Here is a 25,864-nt window from a genome sequence, read left to right as displayed (position 1 = left end):
CTAAAGTGGATTCGCTCCCGAGTACTTATTATCATTCAGCAAGTTCTCTAAAATTTAAACAATCTTTTGAAAAATTTTTTTTTTTAAGAAAATTACTCCTAAATATCATTTTTAGGCAGAAACTTCAGTTTTTTACTGCTCGAACTCCACAGACAGAGCAGTATACAGTGGCGGCCAAAATAATAGAATCACTTTGCAAAGCTCATATTTTTTAACTTTTGTATTTTTCCCAAATTGTTGATATAATTCTGAAGTTGAAATCTTCAAATTACAGTGCCTGCTCTCTAATCCGGGTCGGCGTAATCCAGACGAGCTATCGACGGTTACATATAAAATCATTTTGAGGTTATGTATGCAAGTCTGTTCACCAAATGAAAACGAATTTTCTTGTGAAGTTTTTGTTTAATAAATGAAGTATAATAGCATAGAATTCTCTAATTATGTCTTTTTAAGCTTTTTTAAAACTTACAAAAAAAAACTACAATTCTTAAAAACTACATTTTTTAAAACTTTTTAAAACTACAATAAAAACCTTGTATTATATTTTCGAGACGTTGAACAAATTCAAAAAATTCATCCGGATTACGAAGCGGACATCTGTCATATTGTCTCCCAATCATCCGGATTAGAAAGCGGGCACTGTATTAGAAATGTAGAATAAGGGTTGTTTTGGCCGCTAGAGGTCTCTATTTTACACAGAATACGTCAATAATGAAATTTAGTTCGCCCAAAAAAATTAGAAAACTGTCATTTACGGTTTTTAAGAAATATGGCTCTATTTAAACTTACAGTAGACTCTCTCAAATTCGGGCATATGGGGCCGAAATGTCAGCCGAACTAGACAGAAATTCGGGCGACAAACTTTTTGAAATGCAACGAGTTTTTATTCATGTGCATATAGATATTGAGCTTATACACTCATATGTAACGTAAATTGCATGAAAATCCCTCAATAATGCAAAATCACGTCAAAACTAAGACAAACCATGTCAAATTTGAGCATATTTGATTCATTTGATAATCATAATCAAACTTGAAAAATGACAACAAACTTTTTTCAAATGTAACCGCTGCCCGAATTAAAAAGTAGCCCGATCTTAAAAGAGCCGAATTAGCGAGTCTACTGTATTCGATTTATAGACCACATTCTTTACTTTAAATGAAAGTGGTCATGTTGTGTTGTTCAAACTAAATTTCATTATTGATGTACATATTCTGTGAAAAATAGAGACCTCTAGCGCCCAAAGCAATATTTTTTTGACGTAAGGTAATAATTAAACATTTCTATATAAAAATTATTTCAACGAATTGGAATAAACAAAAATGCTAAAGGTAAAATAGTGGTCTTTGCGGAGCTGATTCTATTATTTTGGCTGCCACTGTATATAATCCCTTGATTTTTTCACCCCCCAAAATTTCCACAAATTTTTCAACAAATCTTCACGTTTCAGACGTTTCCTGAGAAATGTCGTCACGCTGTTTGTCCGTCTGTCCGTCCGGCTGTCATCAGCTCTAGAAGCCAAACGGTAAGAGATAGCGACTTGGGACCTTCGTCCCCCCCATAAGTCGACCCAAGGAACGTTAGCATGCCCCTCCTTCCCCCCACCCTTCCCCTTCCTCTCTAAAACCATGTTTTTTGAGATTGCTCGAAAACGCGTCGTGCGATATTTTTCATTTTTGGATATGTTTTAGAGATGATCCAGACGGACATTTCGTCCTTAGACGAAAATACCGTTGAATCATTCCTAATAACGGTTTTTCAAGGTCAAAGGTTAAAGACACTAGAGAGTGCATTTATCAAGCGAATGAGGTCATGTTTGGGTTCGTTGGAAAGGTCTTGGAATTTCCGACAAACTGAAGCGGTTCCAATCGGTTTTGAATCGGTTCATAACCGATAAATAATTTTTATACGAAATTCAATTAAATTACTCCTGTGTATTTTGAGAAATATTTTGAGTGATTTATAATGCCCAACGCACAATAAGTTTTGTTTATTAAACATGTTTTTGAAATTTCAATGAGAGTGAATGAGATCTAGATCTAGTCATCTCGCTCATTCTCATAGGAAATTTTGAAAACATGTCTACAAACAAAAGTTATTGTGCGCTGGTCATAAGTCGGTTCAAATCGGTTGTGAATCGGTAATGAACGAGTTATTTACCGATAATTAATTTTTGTTAGAATATAATTTTTATTACTCTTAAAACTATTTTATGGAATCTATTGAGTGATTTTTGAATCAATTCAAATCTGTTAAGTACCGGTGAACGGTAAATGATGCGAAAGTACTTTTGAGGTATAGCATCTAAGTCACGAGTTCGAGCATTTCGCAAAGCCAGGGACGCTTTGTCACCCCTTTAAAAAAAAGGTAATATTTAACGGAAGAAAAATGCTTGTAGAGTGTGTAGATGCCATAAGGAAAACTATAACATCACACTGTTTAATTCTTCCCCGATCTCCCTCAAAATTTCTTGTAGATCAGGTTCACCATTAAATCAAAATTATTGAGTGCAGAAAATTATTAGTTTGATCAAAGCCAAAATAATTGTAAATATAATAATATTGTTACACTAAATCTGCCAAAATAATTACAAAAAATTATGTGTATAATTTTTTTTAACAAATAATACGGTAAAATGAGGTAATTTGGAACCATTTACAATTTGGCATATTTGACATTTTCTTATTGTTTCAGATGAGTAAAATAAAGACCGCGAAATAAATGAAAAACCGATTAAGAAGGAAAGGAACAGCTTTTCTGCCTTTTGAATCTCTAAAACAGTGAGAAAATCTCAAATGTCCCAAATTGTAAATGGTTCCAAATTACATCATTTTACCCTATATAGGGAAAAGCGCGCTCCCTTCGGACGATTTATCCTTCGCACAATTCATTTTTTTCGATATGTTATAAGTGAATTTGGCCCAATATTACATTATAAAAGCTAGTTTATTGCCTCAAATTTTCAGAAAAGAGCTGTGTGAAATCCATAGCGTACTTTTCTCTATTAATAATATTATAGAGGATATCAAAAGAAAAGCTTTCAGTAATCTTTGTTATCTTATCAATATTAGGAAGAAAACTCTTTGTAGATTTTAATTAACTGTAAACTTTAAAGAAAACCATATTAACTGATAAGTTTTATGTCTAATTACCGTTTGAGAAAAGAATCTATCAAAGAAAATCAAGAAATTGGAGTCAACTAAAATATTTGAATACTTGCATGGATTTTTCACGCCAAAGGAATAAAATTAGGCCAATTCTAGTAAAAAAAAATTAACAGGAGAACGTTTTTATTAAGCATTTGTAGAAAAATCAGTTTTTGATTGTTTTATATTCAGATGATAACTTTGTTCCTTATTCGATAAAAAGGATGTATAAAAGGGAAATCTTATTAAGCTTTCATTTCCTCTTCTTGAGATAAAATCAGCTTATTAGAGGTATTTATAAAATTCTCTCAAGTTTATTATCTGCAAATTATCTAGAGAACCTTCGAACAATTAATAGTACAGTTGCCCTACTCCCACTCTATTTCCCAGAATGCTTCCGGATGGCATTTGCTAACCATCTGCGTGACTCTTGCTCAATTTCTCTCGCAAATTCAAACCGCTGGAGCTCAAAAAGAACTCCAAAAGCCTCATTTTTGAAATGCCATCAATTGATGATGATCTCTCAGGCGTCTAGGCATTTTTCTGGTGCTGCGACATCACTAATTTATACTCACAGATGCGTAACAACGATCTGCGGTCTGTGATGAACACCAGAGTGGAGAGATTAATTACTGAGCTTAAACAATAATGCGTGGATATTTGAATGATTCGTATAATTTGTGTGGGATCAAGGGTGGTCCCTATAGAAGCGCACTTCTGTGGCAATGCCATTCTTTGCTTACCTCAGGTGGATCCCAGACGCATTCTCCAGTCGTGAGATTTGCGTACATGTGCTCCTTTGTACGCGGCTCTATGATCTCGACCCATTCGATCCTGCAACAGGGCGAGAAAATGATGCAGACTGTGAGTGGAAAAGCTCTAAAAATAGCCAGGAATTTTTCCCATCTCCCAAAATGCATTCCTCCCCATTCACAGGTCCATATGGAAAATCTCCCCATTTCGATGGCACTGACACACCCAAAGTAATCACACACCGTCTTGTAGGTATTCCCTGTACCAGGAACATGACATAGCATGCCTGAATATGATCTCCGGATTGAAAAAAACCAACTTTTCGATGGGGACCATGAAAAATCGGAACGGGAGGAGCGCGAGCACTCACGGAAATATCGATTTTATATGCCATTTGATGCACACGCAAAAATGCACTTCCCACACAATTTTGCACATCCCAGAAACATCCCAACATTCCCCAAATACCTTTCCGACGACATATTCCATCTAGATGCTGTTGGTGCTGGGAATAAATAAATATTTTCACTAAAACCTACATCATAAATTTTCACGTAAAAATGACTTTTCGACTGACACACACCATCCCGGTTGCAAATGCTTCATGTCCCACTGCATACCGATATCTTACGTGAATGTTGTCGCGAAGTATTTTCGTTTGCGGTACAACATTTTGCACTTGAAAGGTTTTCCAAGCAAATGATAACGTTTCTGCCTCGTGTTCTGGATGTTCTGAGAATTCTGCATGCTATCAGGAAAAAAAATAGATTTTTCGGTTTGGGATTATTCACTTTATTCCACAGAAGTAATACACAATTATTATTTAAAAATTTAAACCAATATCTAAGGGACTGCTCCCTGGAAAATATTCTTGCAAAAAAGTAGAGATAGCTAATCAATTCGGGTAGAACTTCCTAATTCTTCTTATTCCCATCTCCTCCACTGTAAGTATAAAGTGGCTGGAAAGTCTCTCCCTCATCTCCAGACTCCTCCGATCCATCTGTCTCAAAGGTATTCTCAGGGATATCATAGAGACGAATCATGGGCTTATTGGGATCCTTCATGATCAAATACTTGCCATCCTTCTGCTTCATCAACAAATCAATAATGCACCTGAGTATACCCCAGGCATTGTCCATGCTCAAATTGATTTGCGTAGCAAATTCATTTGGCCTAAACTGTTGAGTACCCAGGATCACATGACGCGAAGAATCCTTCACGTGAGCTCGGGACACATAGCCAAATTTAATCTGATCCGATCCACCCAAAAGAGCCTGAACCGTCCATTTGGCCAGTTTGCATGCATTGTTGCGCAGTTCATTGGCCAGAACACCACCACGCTGTGTATCCAGCTTCTGACGCCATTCAACACCATTGGCCAGCTTCGAGTCCCACTCATTGAGAGCCTTCACCGTGAGGAATTGATGATCCCCACTTGGCATATTCACCACAGCATCGTGCTCACAGCGAGCAACAAGAACCACTCCATTGTGCAAATCCCACTTGCGGTATCTGTAGGCCACGCTGGCCACTTCACCCTCTTCCTCATCCCCAATGAACGGATTCGGCTCTGGGAACTTGAATTTATTCTCAGTCGGGCCACTCTTCAGCACCTGCGGAAGATATTTTCAATTTATAGCAAGGTTTGGGATCGTGGATTTTCTTTAAAAGTCATTTAACCCTCTAACGGTGTTTTCTTTAATATGCAAAAAAAAGTTCTAAAACAATGTTTTCTATGATCCAATAAAGTCGAAAAAACCGAAAAAACCATCCATTCTTCATTATCTTTTTCAGTTTAGGCGCTAGGTGAGAAAATATAAAAATTTTTTAAAACTCTTTTTGCTTCTAAAATTCACATTTTTAGTTTTTTCAAATTTTTTAAATAAAATATACAAAGTAGAATGACATATCTTTCAGTAAAAATTAATTTATTTTAGTCAGATAACTTTAAATCGGTTTTTTTTTGGAAATTGGAAATGAGTTTTTTTGCACAAATATTTTTTGTTGCTTTTTCTCTGACCTGTCACACAAAACAGGGAATAGCAACAAAACGAAGAGTGAAAATGAGTTCAAACTTTCAAGAGATGTTTATAAGACTATTACCGAGGACACTATAGCACTTTTAAATAAATAAAACCTTTATTGTCGCTGAAAATGTGATTTTTGTGAAGATCGCATGCAGGCGGTCTTACCCGTTAGAGGGTTATTCTTGAAAAGCCGGGTAAAAAGGAGAGGAATTCTGTAACAGTATGACAATGTCATATGACAAATTATTCAATTAATTAATTAAATAATAAAAAAAGAATAATCGAAAATCAGATTCATATCAATTACTAAAGAGCTTCATGGAGCTCCTTGCCTTACCAATTCGCTTTAATATTCTCATGTTCCCCGATTTTACAAGAAAATTTGTCATAAGACATTGTCATATCGTTACAGAATTCCTCTACAGAGAATTCCTTTGGAAGTGTTTGCAATATATTCAGGTAGAATTACGAAGGGCATCTTATTATAGAAATGCAAATCATTTAGCAGAAAAAAGTCTCCAGTGAGCCCGATCACAAGTAGATTTTGATTCTCCAATAGTGTCTTGGATGAAAGGTAAATGGAACTCTATTTGCACAAAAAGTCGTTGATGTTCGAAGAATTCAAATTCAATTTCGAATTTTCATAGTAAATTTTCGAACAAGATGGGGAAAATTTATCAAATATCACACTAAAAAGCTGGCAAAAGGGTTACTCAGTGATTATGGAGTAATTAAGTAATAGGACAAGAACAGCAACCGTCGTTGTTCTACTTTTTTCCTCACAACAATGTGAAGACCGTCACATTTTGACACTTGAGCACTTCGAAATTCGAACAGGATGTACCTCATCCACCTTGCGCAATTATCAAGAAGTAAGAAAGTCTCTTTTTTGGATCTTCAAATAGACTTTCGAATTTTTCAAAATCTACTTCTGTACGGAAAGAGTAAGGGAATACTGTAATTTTCGTGACATTGTCACGTGTGAGTTCGAAAAATGACAATATCAATCGAGCTTTTTATGCCATATCATATGAGTTCGAAAATGCAATTCATTGATTTTTTAATGAAATTCCTTGATGGTTTTATGAAAATACAGTACGCCTTTGTTGATTTGTTTAACAAAATTCATTGTAATTTGAATTGCCAGAAATCTCAAATATATGACTTCTGACAATGCCACATGAGCTGAAATGACAATGTCACGGCTACAGAATCGCATTTTCGAAAAAGCTCTCCTAAGATTCGAACTCAATTTGTCATATGGCATTGCCAGAGCATATGGCATTCCAACACGGAAATGTTTCTAGAAACGTATAAAAGTATTTAACAAACGCAGGAAAAATGCGAAAACTGAGGAAATTTTGTCATTAGAGGAGACTGGGGCGGTGAGATAGTAGGGGAAAGTACTCTCCCTTCGAAAGTTCATACTTTCAAATAATGTGAATTTTCTTTTATTTTCTTAAGAGACTTACACATAATTATTTTGTAATTAGCAATAATTCATGATAAGCTAACTGATATCTAATAGAAATGTGAAACTCTCTTATGGCCTCTACACACTAGAGAAATTTATGTTCATATTTGACAGTTTTTCCTACATTTGCGTGGGTTATAATTAAGAGTTGTGGTGAATGCCCAAAATAACTTCAATGGGTGAGAAAGACAGGTGTTTTTTGGTGCCCCAGAAAGTGTTTGGTGGTACCCCGGGTAGTTGTAAAAAAGCGAAAAATGCATGGTGATATTACGTTTAATTAATTAAATGTTTGGTGGTATTACGGAAAATTGAAGTGCTTCACATCATCCTTGTATACATTAATATGCAGCCTATACCTAAGACTATAGCATGGGGTAAGCAACATTTTTCTAAAATTCACAGTTTTCTTAGGAAATTCAGTCAAAATCGCATCTTTCAAAAGTGTTTGGTGTTACCCCAGTTTCCTCTATTTGCTTCAATATAGACATAAATAGTTGTAAAGGCCAGAAAGGCCTCTACAAATTTGTCCAAAAATTTGTCTTCAAATTCGGCCTCTGGAAAATGATAAAAAGCCATTTTCGTCAAAAATTGCCTTTTTAAAACGTTAAAATTTGGTATGCAAAAAATGCAATTATTGACGAAAATAGCATTTTCGACAATTTTTTGAATTTTTCCACCTAGAGTAGTGCAGACGAATTCCTTCAAAAAAAAGTATTTTTTTAACGAAAATTGCTCCCAATGTGTAGAGACCTTTAAGATGTCTACACAATATTGGAGCTGATTTCATCAAAAATTATTTCAAATAATTTTGAAAAAAAAAATTAAGGAATTTTTTGAGTGCAGAAATATGAAAACATCGGTTTTAAATGTGAAAAGAATTCTAGAAATTCGTAAACTTTCCTAATGGTGTCTAAACACTTAGAAGGAATTTTCGATAAAATTGCTTTTTTTTTAAATTCTGAAATTTCTGCTTGATAAGGAAATTTTCTTTAAAAAGGCATTTTTTTTAAAGAAATTGCTCCTAAGTGTGTAGAGTGTAGAGGTCTTAAAAGCGCGATTTTTTTTTTTTAGAAAAAGCGAAATCTTCTATAAACATTTCCATAAATACGGAAATCTTCATACGTTCACGCCTATCGGGCCCATTTCTCCGAAACCATGTTTATTGGACTATCTGGAACATGCATAATTGTTTTTTTTTTCAATTTTGGTAATGTTTCAGATTTTGTTTAGGCGAATATTTCGTCCGTATACGGAAATAGCCTTGACTTATTCCTAATAATAGTTTTTCATAGTAAAAATTTGAAGACTCTAAAGTGACCTAGAGAGCATATTTCTCAGGCGATTTGAGTTTCTTAGAAAGGTTTTGGAATCCTTAACAAGTCTGAAACTGATCTCGAAAGATTCTGAATCGCTAATAGTTATACGAAATTAAGCTGTATTATTGCTTCTCATTTGTGAACCCGGAAACAAAAAGATACGAACTGGAAAAATATTTTGCGGGATGCTAGGGCTCATAAACCTGACGCTTTCTCCTTGAGTTTGCGAAAAAGAGCCTTGGGTCATATTTTTGGGTTTTCAAAGACAACAGATAAATGGCTTAGGAAAGGGAGCCGTATTTCTCAACCAATTATGGAAACTTTAAAAATATTGAAAACGTGGAACGAACTTCTGACAAGTCTAAAAGAACCGGTTCGAATCGGTTTTACATTAAAAAGAAACAGATGAACCGGTTGTTTTTAACCCTTTAACGACGAGACACTTTTTACGGACTGAAAATCAACAATAAAAATTAAACTGAGAAAAATAATCAATGATAAGTCTTACATTTAACTTTGGAAAGTCCAACAGAGTCTAATTCGGTGTATTTTGTGCTTCTATGAACTATAGGGACAAAAATAGCCCAAAAACTTAAGTAATTTTTCTGACAATACCAATTAATAATATTTTTCGCTTTAATGAAAAATTTTACTTATGAGAATTGTAGTTTTTATTGTAAAAAGGATTTTGCTTAAAAAAAATTAAAAGTATAAAAAATAAATAAAATCAATTATGAATTTGAAAATTTAAAAATTCGCAATTTTTGAGCTTAAATATTTACTCCATTGCAAATAGCTAGAGACTTGCAAAAAATATTCTAGATTCCTTCAACCTTCTACATTTCAATTATGTACAGACATAAGAAAAAAATAACTTTAGGTAGTCAGGAAAAAATTTTTTTTTTATGGGACACCGGTGTCCCAATCGTCCTTTAAAGGGTTAATCGAAAATTGTGGTACTTTTAAGATATTTTGGGGAATCTTTTAGGTGATTTATAAATCGGCTCAAGTTGGTTATGTACCAAAGGGGTCCCGGTCAAAATCCCGACCCGAAAGCCAAAATACAAAACGTCAAAATACTGAAAGCCAAAATCCCGAATTCTTAAAAGTGTCATAGCTACTCTCACGATTGCACCTGCTTTTGCTGGAGGCAAAGGGAAATCTTCTGTGTCTTGGGAAATTATTCTAAACATTTTCCTCCATATAATTTCATCCATTTAACCTTTAAGGACGATTGGATCACCCGTGACCCAAAAATGAAATTTTTCCTACGGCTTTCTAAAGCTGTATTTTGTTCTAAAAAATGAGGAAAAATGATTTTTTCTGACCCTCGATTTTGACCTTCTTGTCCGTAAAGGGTTAAGGATTTTGAACATTCAGGATTTTGGCTGTCACCGGTATCAAAGACGTAAAAAAAATTGTTAGAAAAATAATTTTGCAAAATTCTTTAAAAAATGTATGAGATGTGGTGCCTAAAATGATTGATTTTTTCTTCATTTTTTATTTTAGGTCAATTAATTAATATCCGACCTCTTTGAAAGAACTTTCGAGTAATAAATTTTAGGAATCTTTTAATTATTGGTACAAATTTGTAAGGAACTAACCTGCTGACTGAAGTTGTGATTGATGAAAGTGGCCTCAATGGCGAGATTTCGAGGCGAATTGAGGGAGTTACCATCGTCCTGCGGTGGTTCCACGCTAGTCTCATTTACCGTTAGTAAATCGAACTCAGTATTGTCGCGCTTATCCATGAAGAGTTTGTCCTGGATCTTGTCAATGACAATGTCCCAGGAGTAGTTGGAGCGAGTGCAGCACATGATTGTGGCCAGAATCGAATCCGTGGCATACACATTGCCCACGGACTTACTGAGGGAACGGATGATTGGGTCATCAGTGGTGGTTACCGTGTGGAAGATACGATCAACACGCTGCAGTGGCTTCTCGCTCTTCACATTGATGCGATCATAGGACTTGTCGTAGTACTCGAGAGTTCCGCAGCACATAATATCCTCGCCCTCCTTAACGCCCGGAAGCGATAGCTTGGCCAAACGTGGAAAGTCCATTTCTTCGATGGTGAGCCAGTCTGGACGTACAGTCACCGAAGCATCACGGATCTTTGGCGGTGGCCCACGAACTCCCCATTTCCTACCTGTTGTTCCACGACGCTGATCCCTCATCTTGACACTCTTCCCAAGCGATTGGAGGCCACCCTGGCCACCGCCACGGCCCCCACGACCCCTGAATGGATATCTTGACCAGTTAGAGGTGATTATCTGCACAGAAAAACTCTCTACTCACCTCAGATTCCTCATGTTGCCACGGAAGCGGCCACGCTGGTACGGAAGCTTCTGCACACGAGCCGTGTCCACCAGATGGAACGTAGTCTCATCCTCATCATGATAGTATGCATACTGACTGCCCGTTCCAAACTGACTCGCATATTTATCTGCAAAGGGCCACAGAATTCCATAAAAAAATGTTCCGGAATATGATTTTGAGGTTATGACATAGCCCACATTCGGCTACCCGGGCTAGCCCAAAAACAACACAAAATCTCTTACTTGGGAACTTTTTGTCCACAGTAGCAGTTCCTGTCCAATCACTGATCTTCCCCAGACGGTCACTCTTGCTGAAAGGCTGATAGGGCATGTCTCTGAAGTCAATTTTCTCACATGGGCCCCAGCCGTCTTCGTTGTACTGAAGTTGCGGCTTCACAAACTCCGCATAGGCGGATGTCGAATTTTCAGATTCACTCATATTCACAAAATTCACTCTTCAATTTCACGCAATTTCCAGCTATTTCTGTGCAATATTTTCAGCAATTTAGCTAAAAGAAAATATTCCACCTTTCACCAACTTGTGACGTGACACGAAATCGGAAAAATTTCCGGAAGACCGTACCCTATAAAAAAGCTGAAACGGAATTTCATAGGAGATTTCTTACCCTTTCACTAGAATTGTCGATTTGTTTCTCTGCTGGCTATCTAGATTTTTTATTAGGTGGAAATTTCAAATTGAAATGGCAACCGAAATTAATTGAAATTTCTATTTTGACTTTTTTTTTAAATATATAATTTTGAATGAGAAATTTATATTCCCAACGAGCACAGTTAGCTAAAAAAGGCAACGTTTTAGCAAAAATATAGAACAACCCAGCTATTAAATTAATCGCTATAAAATTAAAACCAATTAACTCTTTCGCGTCACACTTTTATTCAGCAGATGAATTTATGTAAAATTGAGTTTTTTCTAATGCTTTATGATCAAATATAATAGTTCAGAGAGGAAAAAAAATTTCCATTGCGTGAAAACTCGGAAAAACCCCGGGTCATATATGACCCTATTGTCCTCAAGGGAAGTGTACATACCATTTTCAAAATCTATATCACGGGCTTTTTAAGAGTTTTTTTTTGCTTGAAGTTATTAATTTGGCCAAAACCATGGCAAACTGGATTGTCTTGATGAACACTGTTCTCCTGGTGTTCAAGGAATCTTCCTGGTAATCCCTTGAACAGTCACTGTCACAGTATTTTGAGTGGTTTAGGCAAAAATAAACTTATATCCACATATTTATTCACACACAATACAATTGCACAATATGAGACGCTTGCAGAATACTCTAAAATATTGCAAAATATGTTATAATTCATCAGATATAAGATGAAATGTTCAGGAGCAAGATGTCCCACCTGCATTTCACAAAGAAAAACAAAGTCCCAACTACATTTCGCTATAGGTTTGGGATAAAAACACTGTTACCCTTGCCGACAACAGGGTCATATATGACCGGGAAATTCTACGCGCTTTTCTGGAAAATTGAGAGTAGTTTATTATATCAAAATATGCAATATACAATCTTTGGATATTCTATTTTGTGTTAAATAAATTAATATAAAAAATTTTGAAAAAGAAAAGTCATTTCACAAAGTTCGAAATTAGTGATTTTTGATCATGAGATCAATATTTGAATAATTCTTTTCCTGAATATCTAGAGTCTTGAGAAAATTAGCCAAGAATCTTACATCCTTCTATTATGATGTCGTGCATAAACAAATAGATTTCAATTAATGTAAAGTTAATAGTCAAAAAAATTGTTTTTCGCCGGGTCATATATGACCCTAATGACGCGAAAGAGTTAAACCCATTTCCATAAATTTCGGTTTCAAAATTTAAGATCTTATTCACCTTTTAGATTACGAAAATTTCATGAAGTTGAAATTCGCATACCTTTCTTTCTCACATGTTTTGCGTATGTCTATCTCATTCTTTTGCACTCCAAATTAGATTGAGCTAAATTGAATTTGTTGTGATGTTTAAAAGAAGATGTAGAGGGCGAAAGAATGAGAGTGACATATGCAAAACGTATGATAATGGCTCCGGCACACCTTTTAGACCAGGAAAATTTCATGAAGACGAAATTCGCATCCCTTTCTTTCTCACATGTTTTGTATATGACTATCTCATTCTTTCTCATACCAAATTCGATTGATCGAAATTGAATTTGGTGTGATGTTTAAAAGAAGAAGAAGAAGAGTGCAAGAGAATGAGATAGACATATGCAAAGAATGTGAGAAAGAAAGGGCTTCGAATTTCGACTTCATGAAAATTTCCTGATCTAAAAGGTGTGCCGGAGGCATAAAGAAAGAGATTCCAATTTCGAATTACAGTGCCCACTTCCTAATCCGGATCGACGTAAATCGGACGAGTTATCGACGGTTACATATAAAATAATTTTGAGGTTATGTATGCATGTCTGTTCACCAATGAAAATGAATTTTCTTGTGAAGTTTTTGTTTAATAAATGAAGTATAATAGCATAGAATTCACTAATTATGTCTTTTTAATCTTTTTTAAAAGTTTTATTACTAATTCAAAAAAAATATCCGGATTACGAAGCGGACATCTGTCATATTGTCTTCCAATCATCCGGATTACAAAGCGGGCACTGTAATTAAATTTTCCTGATCTAAAAGGTCTGACGGAGCCATAAAGACAGTTTTTGGAAAAAAAACATGCATAAAAAAAGAAAATAAAGATCTTCCTTGCACGAGCTTTGTATATAATTTTTTTGTCGAAGCTGGCAATTATTTAGTTTTTTTTTGCAAATGGAAATGAAAGAATAGTATCATAGGAAAACTAAAAAACTGAACCGATCTAATTTGAGATATATTTTTCACTTTTTTTTGGTAATTCTTGGCAATTTTTTTCTTTTATTCTTTGGACTTCTCTTTTGAATCTCGGAGAGAGTATTTTCAATATACATATTTTTTTTATTAACAAATACAGTAAATACTAAATAGCTGTCTGAAATAACATAGAAGTTTCTCCATTCTCCAGTGTGTTTTGTTTGTCGTCTATGCTTTTAAGAGTATTAAGTATTAATTAAACTGAATTTAATTGAAGTATCTCCCTCCAGGATAAATTACAGCTTTAATGTTTATCTCAAATACATACAAAATCGTTCAGCTTGTAGGACCAGTAAAGACTAACAATTGAAGATATTCAAGAGAGGCCAGAACGACAGAAGAAGAAAATGGGGACTCATTAGGATAAATTCGAGTATAATATAATTTTTGAGGAATGGGAAATACTCAAAGCTGATGAATATTAAAAACATAGAAATTTGCTTAAAATTAGAATGGTTTTTAAGTGGCTTAATGTTTAATGTGGTAAAATTTTTACTTACAGAAATAATTCTCAGATAGTACAAAATGTAAAATTATGTTCTTTAGTCAGGAGGTTTTCTAAGACAAATTCAAGCAAAAACCTGACAAAGCTTCAATTCAAAGTATGTTCAATCAAAATTTTATTTAATTTGATTAGAAGGTGCAAAACTTTTTAGATAATGCGTTCTAAAATTGGCAATAAATGATTCCACCTTCCACCATCTCACTTTCTATGAAGATTTGGTAATTCTTGTTGAAGCTTTAATATCTTTGAGAAATTAGAAAAAGATTTGCCGGGAAAATATTCGGGTTAAAACGACAAATTACAGGTACATTAAGATTTTTAATTTAATTTTTATACAAAAAAGAGATGGCAAAGCGTCCCAGCTTTGCGGATTGCTCGGACTCATGACTTAGACGCTATACCTTAAAAGTAATTTCGCAGATTGAATCATTCAAAAGATTGTCCAAAATAGCTTAGGGAGTAATACAATTGATTTTCTGATGAAAATTACTTATCGGTTATAAATCGGTGTATTACAGGTACATAACCCATTGGAACCGTTTCAGTCTTATCAGAAATTCCAAGACCTTTTCAACTAACCCAAACATGATGCCATTCGGTTTGGAAATGAACTCTTTAGACTTTAGAGCCTTTCTAACCTATGGCCTTGAAAAAAAAACCGTTATTAAGAATGATTGAACAATATTTTCGTATAGGGTAAATTAAGCTACAGTAGACTCTCGCAAATTCGGCTCTTTTAAGATCGGGATACTTTTTAATTCGGGCAGCGGTTACATTTTAAAAAAGTTGTTGTCATTTTTCAAGTTTGATTATGATTATAAAATGAATCAAATATGCTCAAATTTGGCGTGGTTTGTCTTAGTTTTGTTGTGATTTTGCATTATTGAGGGATTTTCATGCAATTTATGTTATATATGAGTGTGTAAACTCAATATCTATATGCATATGAATAAAAAATCGTTGCATTTCAAAAAGTTTGTCGCCCGAATTTCTGTCCAATTCGGCTGACATTTCGGTCCCATATGCCCGAATTTGAGAGAGTCTACTGTAATTCAAAAACTGCTCCAAATGGAAACTTTTCGCTACTCCAAATGGAAACGTCATTGTTTTCATGATAAATATAGTACTAAATTATTATATTTAGATATTTTCTATACCATAGTTTCATTATTTAGTTAATTTTGCTCCAAATAAAGCGAAAATCCATTCATATTCACAAATTTTAATTTGTTAATTTCTCAGAAAAATTAAAAGTGTACATTTTCACCATCGAATTTTTCATCGATCAAAATCAATAAAAAACATAATAAAGTGACTGCTGTTTATTCATTTTGTTTAACATTTATGTCATATTTCTGGCTAATTTTAGTTAAATTAAGTGCTAATCTTTATTGTTAACGGTACGTGAAGTTTTCAAATAAAATAATTACCTATTTCGTGAGCAAAAAGGGTTTTCTAAAGTGTCTGCAAATGCTTCAATAGGAAACCCCGGAAATATGATTTTTTTGGAGAGATTTTCTTATTGTTTTAGATGAGAAAGGAGAAAAGACCAGGAATAAGAACAAATCCTGCACTCAAGAACAACTCAACAAGGTTTTGGAAGCTTTTCGTCGCGGTTTCACTTACACTGTTTGTCTCCAATTAGAAACTTTCCCTTGTTTCCATTTGGATTAATATGTTTCCAATAGAAGCATTTTACACTCGCGTATTTTTCTTGTATTTAAGAAGTTTTCAAATTATAACTAAAGAATTTTCACTAAACAGTAACATTTTAGAAGAGTCAAGGAGCAAATTTATGTAATTCACTTCAGAAAAAATATGAACTTAATGTGTTGAATCTTCTGTCAAAGTTAAAGCTTTTGGAAATGGTTTTGAATTAGGACATTTACCCTATGAAGAAGATTTTCCTCTAGGCAACGATTCTTGGGTCGACTTATGGAGGTAGGGTCTCCCGAAGTTCTCAAGTCCCTATCTTAACTTAACCGTTTAGCAGCCTCTAGAGCTGGCGATAGAGATGGATAGACAGAAAAACAGCGTGACATCATTTTCTTTTAGTAAAAGGTAGGTAGATTAATACGAAAATATCATATTACTTGTATTTTATTAGATACATTGGATAAATTGGGGATCTCAGTGACGCGATAGGCAAAACCGTTGGGTCTTGGGCGGACGAGATCTCTGATTCGACTCGCAAAGTTGTGAGTTCGAATCCCGCCCGGTGCAATACAAATACAACTGAATGTTTAGAAAAATACATTTTCACATGGAATAAAAACGTAATAAAAAGCACCGCCTCTGCCCAACAACTCCGGGAGCATGGAAGAAGCATCCACACTACGGGGAAAGCGCTCCTGGGCGGTCTACACATGGACTGGCAGATTCTTCCTTCACGGAATATTACAGCAATATAACATGATGATTACATTGTTAAACTATCCTTAGTTTTACTCAATCTTTTATTTATTTCGGCTATACACATCTACATATGTTGGCTTGGCACCATCGACTGCCTGACACTTCAATTATTATCCCGGTTATCCGTGTTTTATTTGCGGCAGTGCTGCCAACTGATACAACAGCCGTCCCCCTCGAAAAATGAAAAAGAACTTTACTTTACATGAACTAAAACAAAGAAAGAATAGATAAATTCACATGAAATTTGATAGAAAGTAAAATTATATGTTTAAACAAGTATGGGAGGCGACTGTTGCATAATTCAGAGGTTAAGGCGGTTCGGAGCTTTGATTATTCTTTGTGAACGACGAGGTTCAAAAACTTCAACAGATTGGGGAGGGGGCATCGCTTTCGATGGTTCTTCATCTGTACTACCCAGCTGATCTTCAGCATCTTCAAATTCACTTGAATCCCCATCACTATCAGTCGAGACTGATCGAGCTTTACCTACAGGGTTATGTTCGTTTAACTCCTGCTCATCTTGCTCCAATCTAATACTGTCCTGCTCTTTCTCTTCCCGACTGTTGGACGCATTTTCGATTTGTGGAGTTTCCGGTACACCTCCACCTTCACCAATGATACTCTCATCTTCTTCAACACCCCCTGATCTGCTACTACCGACATTTTCTGTTCTACTCACGTCATTTCCTACCTTTCTCAACTGATTAACATGCCGCTTCCATTCTCTACCATCATCTAACTTGATAAAGTAATGGACTTTTCCCAATCTTTGTGAAATCCTCCCGAATTTCCATTTGGAACCCCAGCTACCGTAATTACGTGCTGCAACTCTTTCTCCCTCTTGAAAATTCCTACGCGTGGTAACCTCAGAGGAGCTCTTTACTATGTCTTCTCGCGGAACAATTAGATCCAGTCTTGACTTAATCTGTCGATTGAAAAGTTTCACACTAGGTGAAACACCCGTGGTGGCATGTGGAGTTCGGCGGTAGTTTAGCAGAATACTGCAAAGTTTCTGATCTAGTTCGGATTTATCTACTTCTCTCAATACTTCTATTTTTTCCTTGATAGTACGCACGTACCTTTCGGCCTGACCATTAGTAGCCGGATGAAAAGGCCCTCCCGTCTTGTGTCGTATTCCGTTCTTTTCGCAAAACTCACGAAATTCTAGGCTCATGAATTGTCTTCCCTGATCAGTTACGAGTATATCACAGAGTCCGTGAACTGCAAAAATTTCCCTCAACATTTTGATTGTTGTTGTAGTAGTCATATCATTGCAAACTTTTACTTCTGGCCATTTAGAAAAGGAGTCCACCAAGATGAATAAATATTTACCCTGAACTGGTCCTGCATAATCCGCGTGTACACGCTGAAATGGTTTACTAGAATCCTCCCAAACATGAGTAGAATCTTTCGGCGGATATGACCTGTTTTCTTGGCAAATCGTACAATTCAATACCTTTTCTTCTATATCCTTGTCCATCCCTGGCCACCAACAGTACCCTCTTGCAATTGCTTTCATCCTCGTCATTCCAAAATGACCATCGTGAATTTCAAGGAGTATTTTGTCTCTCAAAACCGGGGGAATATACACTCGTGTTCCTCTTATTAGACAACCGCGACATAGACTGAATTCCGTTTGTTCGATCTCAAATCGATCTTTTCGCGGAACAATTTTTCCGTCTTGGAGCCCTTTAATAAGACGTTCAATCTCGCGAGATTTCTCAGTCTCAACTCTAATTTGCTCCGCAGTAACGGGCAACGTGTTCAACAAATTTATTTGAAGAACTTCCGGTTCGTCCATTTCAAAATTATTTTCATTTCCCGCCGGTAACCTTGAAAACACGTCCGCATTAGCATTATCGGCCGATTTCTTGAAACGAATATCAAAATCAAATGCTTGCAAAAATATCGCATAGTGTTGCATACGCATAGCCGCGTAAGCCGGAATCCCCTTTTGTGGATTGAAAATCTTCGTTAAAGCCTGATTGTCAGAAATCAAGGTAAAACGACGCCCGTAAATATATTGGTAAAATTTTTTTATACCAAAAACTATCGCGTATGCTTCCCTGTCAATCTGGGAATATCTCTTCTGGGTGTTCGAAAGTGTCTGAGACACATACTGAATTGGTCGCTCCGCTCCATCTGGATATTTGTGACTTAGCACAGCCCCAACTCCCACAGGACTAGCATCTACAGCCAAAATTAGCTCTTTCTTCGGGTCATAATGAACAAGGAAACTTTCACTTGACATTTCTTTTTTTACCGTGAGAAAAGCCCTTTCGCAATCTTCCGTCCACCTGAAGGGCTCATTTTCTTTTGTGAGTTCAGTAATAGGGTGGAGAACCGTGCTAAGATTCTTAAAGAAGCGCGCGTAATAATTAATGAATCCCAAATACGACTTAGCTTCATCCTTCGTCTTCGGCCGCGGCATGTTCTCGAGTGCGAGAACCTTCTTAGGACTCTTATGAATACCGTCTTTATCGATAGTGTACCCACAATACTCGATTTTGTCCTCAAAAAAACTACACTTTTCCAAATTAACTCTCATGTTCCGACGATCAAGTCTACTCAAAACTTCTTTCAGTCTTTCCATGTGGGTCTTATCGTCCGGGCCAGTAATTTTAATGTCGTCCAAAAAAACTGATACCCCTGGAATATCGCGCAATTCAGAATCCATGAGTCTCTGCCAAATTCCTACCGCCGAAGCCACCCCATACATTAACCTGGTAGGTTGATACAAGCCCTTATGTGTGTTAAGAGTCAGCAACTCTCTGTCCTGTTCCCTTACCTCCAGCTGCAAATATGCTTGAGTGAGATCTAACTTTGAAAACTTTTGTCCCCCTGCCATGTTCGCAAACAATTCCTCTACAGAAGGTAAAGGATGCTTATCAATAATCAATTGAGGGTTAATCGTCATGTCATAACTTCCACAAAGTCTGACATTTCCATTGGCTTTGAAAACTGGAACTGCAGGGGACGCATACCTGCTCTGGTTGACTTTAACCAGTATTCCTTCCCTAACCAAACGATCGATCTCATTTTCCACCGCTTCTTTTTTAGGAATTGGGACATTTCTATGTTTGAGGAACACTGGACTCGCATTTTCTTGTAATTTTAATTCCGCTTGCATCCCCTCAATTTTCCCTGTTGTTTTCTCAAATACCCTCTTAAAATCTTTTTTTAGTTCAGAGACTAATTTAGTCTTATCAACCTGACTTTCCTGGGCTTCAATTTGCCTAATATCAAGCAACACCTTGTTCCAATTAACCCATTTAGCTCTTTTGATCCATTCCCTTCCAAGTAGTGGGGGTCTCAAGCGATCTTCTGTGAAGTACAGATTCACATTCCGCAACACCCGCTTCCCAATCAGTGCTGAAACCCTTATGAACCCCACAACTGCAATTTTCCCTCCCCCATAATGCAAGAATTCTTTCTTGGTGGGAATTATAGTTTCATCAGGGAAAAAATCATCTTTATACTTTAAACCCGCGATAGAAATGCCCGAGCCACTGTCAACCTCGAATTTTACAAAATCTGAAACTGATTTGTTGTTAATAAATTTGAATTTTAAGTAAACCTTGGGCTCGACGATTTCCTCCACGTGCAAGATGTCATCGACTTCGTTGACTCGTTGAATTTTCTTCTCAGCTGCCTTGGTCTCAGTTTTCTTGGTGTTCTTCTGCTTGCAAACCCTCTGGAGATGACCGGTTTGTCCACATTGATTACATGTAGAATTTTCATGGAAGCAGTTGTTGGCCAGGTGATTTTTTATCCCACAACGGTAGCACCTAACCTCCTTTTTGTTCTCCTTTTGCTCATTTGGTTGAATCTTGTGCACATCCGTCGCCTCCAGCTGCAATGTATCTTGTTTGGTTGCTTTTGCTGTCATATCCTCCTTCCCCTTCTCGGAGGATTCCATCGATTTAGCAATCTCCAAAGCACGTTCCAAACTGAGGTCTTTCTTTTCCAACAATCTCTTTTGGACATCTTTGTCCCACAATCCAAACACAAACTGATTTCGAAGGGATTTGTTGAGATTGTCACAGCTATTACATCCCAAGTTGCAATATTTCGTGAGACCTCTCAAAGCTGCCATGAAATCATCCATACTTTCACCTTCTTTCTGGATTCTCTTTCTGAAGTTCACGTTCTCAACGATCTCCAGTGGCTTTGGATCGTAATAATCCTCCAGAATCTGAATCAACTCATTGTACGAGAGATCTTTCGGCTCCCTAGGTGTAATAATATTACACAGCTGATCATAAGACTCCAGATTCAAGTAGAAAATAATCCATTCTTTCTTCATCGTGTCTTCAGAAATCTTGTACAGATTAAAAATTGTCTCCATTCTTCCAAGCCAACGACGCCATTTTCCTCTCAAAGCGGGAAATTCCTTGATGTTCGTGGGCATTTGAAACGATGACGTCACAACTCTTTGCCCTCCGACCCTATTTGAATTTCCTTGGAAATCTCCTTGATTTCCATCACTGGAACTTGCTCCATCACCTTGAGCAGTATCATTAGCTCCTCCTTGAGGCATTTTCGATGTCGTCGCCACTAAACTATCCTTAGTTTTACTCAATCTTTTATTTATTTCGGCTATACACATCTACATATGTTGGCTTGGCACCATCGACTGCCTGACACTTCAATTATTATCCCGGTTATCCGTGTTTTATTTGCGGCAGTGCTGCCAACTGATACAACAATTGTAATAAAGTATTCCGATACGATTAATAATAATAATTGAATAAATTTTAAAATTTTAACGAAATTGTCAATAAGTGTTTCCTGTCGATTAGGTGTTCCTTTTGTCCTACATCATCTGAAAATTTAATAAATCCTCCTTCTAAGTGCATTTAAATTACAAAATCGTAAAAAGCTTGAGTTAGTCCCCTTTAATTTTCAAGAAGCAATTTATACAGTTCTCTCTGTGGAGCTCGAGCAGTAAAATTATACGAACAGTTAAAGTAAACAATTTGGTGAAAAATGTTAGGGTCGAAGGAACACCTATCGGCACTTTAAGAAATCTTATTGTGATCTATTGGCACTATGTTTTGTACGCAATATTGGATACGAAATTTGATCGTCTTCTAAGAAAAGGGGAGATTAATGAAAAGGTCACATTACTTGAATTTTTTTAGAAACCTCAATTAAATTTTAATATTTTGATGAAATTCTCTGTCGAACGGGTGTTCCTTTGACCCTAGTAGATGAAATTTAATGCCTCTTGTCCATCTTTTCGATCAGGAGAATTTCATGAAATTATTGTAACGGCGTTATCACACTTGCACATTAAAATTTTAATGTGATTCACATTAATTGTCGCTTGTGAGCGTCCAAATATGTTATTTGTGTCTTTGAGTCACTTAATATTTGTGGTTTGTCTATTTATTGACAAAGAAGTGGACTTGGTCTGCAAAAATAAGTTTAAATTTACCTAAAGCACAAATATTTTTCACATTAAAAATGCTATAAATCAATTTTTATCTAATTTTGCGGGCCAAGTCTACCTTTTTATCAACAAATAGATCAAATTTTGAATATGAAATGATTCAAACACACAAATTACACATTTGGACTCTCACCAGTGACAATTAATGTGAATCATATTAAAATTTTAATGTGCAAGTGTGATAACACAGTAATATTCACATCCATTTTTTTGTCAAAAATTTTGGATAAGTCTAGTCTCTAGTCTATTTCTCATTCAAAATTTAATTACACAAAATTGAATTTGGTGTGATGTTCAAAAGAAAAAGAAGAATTCGATAGACGTATGCAAAATGATTCAAAATGAAGGGTACGGTGCATGAATTTTGATTTCAGGAAATTCTTCAAATGTAAAAGGTGAACTGGAGGTAATAGCTTTCATATTATGACGTATGCAAAATATTTGAGAAAGAAAAGGACGTTCATCGAATTTTCTTTATCAAAAAGGTGTTCCGGAACTATTAAGATTTTTTAGTTCATTTTTGCTGGAAGAAATTGTATAGTCTTGCATCGTTTTAATTTCCTTTATGAGATCAATGAAAAACAGGAAATTCACTGTACATTGCAATGTACATAAGTATACTATGTGAGAGAGAGACTTTATGCTTGACAAATTTTCCAGGTGTATGAAATTTTGGGACAGTCAGCGATTTATTGTGAAAGTTTATATAGTTAGAGAGTATGTGGCAGGAGAAACGAACAAAGTTCGGGGGAAGTGGCTTTCATGGAATCACAAAGGCAAGGAGGGCTTCCAGATGTCAGCTCATGGCGGAAGTTTTGTTCTTCTTCCGCATCCTCTAGCATGCATTAGTGTCTCGTCTGTTTGTTTTGCCCGTACCACAAGACTCGTCTCAGAGAATCAATGAGAGCGGAAACAAGTCTCAACACTGGACAACATCCAGGATTTGTGGTTGGGCCTTCTAATGGGAATCTCAAATCACATCTTTCCAGTCAATGAATGTGATTTTAGATTTTAGCTCTCTTTCCGCATTAATACTTTTTGTTTTATTGAAAATGAGAGATATAACGTATAAAATTCTATGAAAATTATATATACGTCTGCATCATTTTGCAAAATTCAGTTGTTTATTTGAAAAAGATATCTAAAAGTGAAATTATTGTACAAATATTTACTATCTAAGTGAAATAATGATGAAACTGTGTTAGTATTTAAATACAAAATTAAATATTCAACAAACATTGACAATTCATCATATTTTTCGTAAATATTTGAACAGGTGAAAATTTAAACAAGCAGCAGTTCAATTCGACACATTTTATGTCATTTCATATTATTAGAAAATAGTGAAAATAGCTTTCATAATACAATGTGCAGTGCAGTACTGATCACAGACAATTGAAATTATTTAAATGAAAATCGGAGAGAGAAATATACATAAATCTTGTTGATCTCATGGATTTTTAGTATTTTCAGTAGAATTTCAATTAGATTATGGCAGACAGGGGGTGACATTAGCTCTGAAAAATGCGACCGGTTTTAGTGTAATTTTTTCCCTATTTTCGTACACATTTCACGAGATATCTTCAAAACTACGTAGGTTGCCAATTGAGGGTTTTCGGTTTCCTCTTCGGTATTAAATTGGCTTTTTATTTTGTATTATTGTTTTTGCTAATTCATTCTACAATGACAGAAAACAACTAATAAACTCAAAAGTTTTTTCGGCTCGCTAGAAACATTTGGGAAACATAGGAAATTTCATGCCCCTGATGGCAGAGATCATCTAATTCTGATGATTTCTAGGACATTTGTAAGATAAACCAAGTCTCTAAAAACAACTAATAAAATTTATTGATTGTTTAAATTAGAATTCTTGATACATCTTTCTGTGTTACGCTATAACAAAATTTTGTTTATATTTTTCTTCGAAGTTATTTTAAAGAATTTCACTTTTATTACGAAAATATTTATTGTCGAAGATAAAGTAAATACAAAAAAGCTGTATAAATTTAGAAAAAAATAGGAGTAAAACTTTATATTATTTCCTCGTTTTTGTTGAGAGAATTTTCAAAATCATCACAAGATTTAAAAATATAAATCCTTTTCGTATACAAGTCTAATTTGAAAATTTTCGACAATCTTAATTTTTTTTACAAGATAAGAGAAATTACGATTTAGTTCAATTTTCTCTTTTACACTTTTCATACACAACTGTTTTGGGTACAAGAAATAAGAGTTGACGATAATGGAAAATTTGCATTAGTGGATATTAATATTATTACTAGAGCCATATTGTCGCACGAAACATATATGCACGCATTAATTTCACGAACGACTTAGCAAAACACTAAACTAAAAAGGATCTAAATAAAGCAAGAAAATTTCTAAACTTCTAACTTTTAAATTTAAAAAATTTAAAAGTTTTCAAATTTAAATTTAAAATTAATCTTCTACTAAATCCTAATTCTGTGAGTTAGAAAACTAGTTTATTAATACAATTTATCATAAAATGATATGGGGCGAATTAGGTTAATAGAAGGAGTTGTAAACACTGATTTTTTCATTAAAATAATTCAAAAGGCTAAGGTAATATTGGTAGGGGAAGGTGCCCATGCTTTGCACGGTCCCAAGCTTCATAATGACTAACTTTGTCCTATGTTTTTGAATAAATGTGACTCCGCAATTTAATTTCAAAAACAGGACACTTTCCCCTAGTTTTTAAAATATGGGTGCGATGATTTAGATTTATTGAAAAAACATAGGAAAAATTTAGTCATTATGAAACTTGGAACCGTGCAAAGAATGAGCACTTCCCCCTATAGGAGAAACTGTTAATGGATTCCATATAAGGGAAAATGCTCATACTTCGTACGATCTCAAATGCCCATTTTTAAAAGAATTAGTTGAAGAAATTAGTTCAAGTATAGGGGAGATTACAGCAGGGAGATTATAAAACAGACAGAGGCTTTAAAGTTTTACATAGGAGCCTTGTGCCTTTTTAAGGTAAAGTACCCTTACTCGACCGGGTTCCTCTATTCGACCGGTGGGTCAATTTTTGAATATTTGATGGTGAATTTCATCAATTTCTATGAATTTGTCACTGATTCGTATTATTTAAAGAATAATTGACCTATTAATGTTAGATCATACACAAAATATTATAGCAAATATAATTAAATTGAATAAATAAATCTACCGGTCGAATAGAGGAACCGGTCGAATAAAGGGTACTTTACCTTAAGCATACAAAGTTTTAAATTTAAAGTAATCGTGAAAAGAATTTGGAAAACAAGAAAATATTGAAATTTTTAGTTCTGTTTTGTTTTTGGAGTATTTTTCTTACTGAAAATAACAATACTGGTTTACTCAACTAAAGCACTTTTTTTCGTTAAGATGGTCTTCGACGAAGTTGTAGAGGGATAAAATTCCTAAAAAGGATATATCAATATGATATTTTTTGAATTTGCAAGCTTTGCAAGAGTAAAATGTCACAACCAGATAAAACTTTCCCTCCGCGAAACTGACTTTTAGAAAATGACTCGAAAAGTGTATCTTCTTCCGAGATATAGAAAAGTAAATCCAGAAAAGT

At 35.2% G+C, this 25,864-nt stretch overlaps 2 protein-coding genes across 6 annotated transcripts in view; both read right to left on the bottom strand.

Annotated features, from left to right (window-relative positions):
• Positions 1-4,499, bottom strand: part of LOC129803206 (rho GTPase-activating protein 39) — a 39,857-nt gene extending 35,358 nt beyond the window's left edge. For all 4 annotated transcript variants that reach the window (XM_055849630.1, XM_055849647.1, XM_055849638.1 and 1 more), the window contains exons 1-2: positions 4,369-4,499; positions 3,891-3,981 (exon numbers count right to left, since the gene is read on the bottom strand). In XM_055849630.1, coding sequence (XP_055705605.1) covers positions 3,891-3,981; positions 4,369-4,382 — 105 coding nt within the window. In that variant the 5' untranslated portion in view covers positions 4,383-4,499. The remainder of the gene's footprint in view (positions 1-3,890; positions 3,982-4,368) is intronic.
• A 169-nt stretch (positions 4,500-4,668) lies between these two features.
• LOC129803401 (eukaryotic translation initiation factor 3 subunit D) lies at positions 4,669-11,692 on the bottom strand. Of its 2 annotated transcripts, none has more exons than XM_055849911.1 (4): positions 11,279-11,692; positions 11,016-11,163; positions 10,322-10,967; positions 4,669-5,513 (listed from the first exon to the last, which is right to left on the bottom strand). In XM_055849911.1, exons 1-4 carry the CDS (start codon positions 11,472-11,474, stop codon positions 4,815-4,817), a joined length of 1,689 nt encoding a protein of 562 aa, XP_055705886.1. In that variant the 5' UTR covers positions 11,475-11,692; the 3' UTR covers positions 4,669-4,814. The 2 variants fall into 2 exon arrangements, with proteins under 2 accessions (XP_055705886.1, XP_055705897.1); XM_055849922.1 differs by having other exon boundaries at positions 10,322-10,955; positions 11,279-11,609.
• Between the last annotated feature and the right edge of the window lie 14,172 nt (positions 11,693-25,864).

The sequence above is a fragment of the Phlebotomus papatasi genome, chromosome 1, assembly GCF_024763615.1.
Source record: "Phlebotomus papatasi isolate M1 chromosome 1, Ppap_2.1, whole genome shotgun sequence".
Lineage (NCBI taxonomy): Eukaryota > Metazoa > Arthropoda > Insecta > Diptera > Psychodidae > Phlebotomus > Phlebotomus papatasi.
The sequence above is the reverse complement of the archived record's forward strand: the minus strand, read 5'-3'. Positions and strand labels throughout refer to the sequence as shown.

Coding starts and splice junctions, on each gene's coding strand:
- LOC129803401 (XM_055849911.1), bottom strand. CDS start 11,474: ATGAGTGAATCTGAAAATTCGACATCCGCCTATGCGGAGTTTGTGAAG. Junction 11,164..11,278: donor TGTGGACAAAAAGTTCCCAA/GTAAGAGATTTT, acceptor GGCCCTTTGCAG/ATAAATATGCGAGTCAGTTT. Junction 10,968..11,015: donor GGCAACATGAGGAATCTGAG/GTGAGTAGAGAG, acceptor TAACTGGTCAAG/ATATCCATTCAGGGGTCGTG.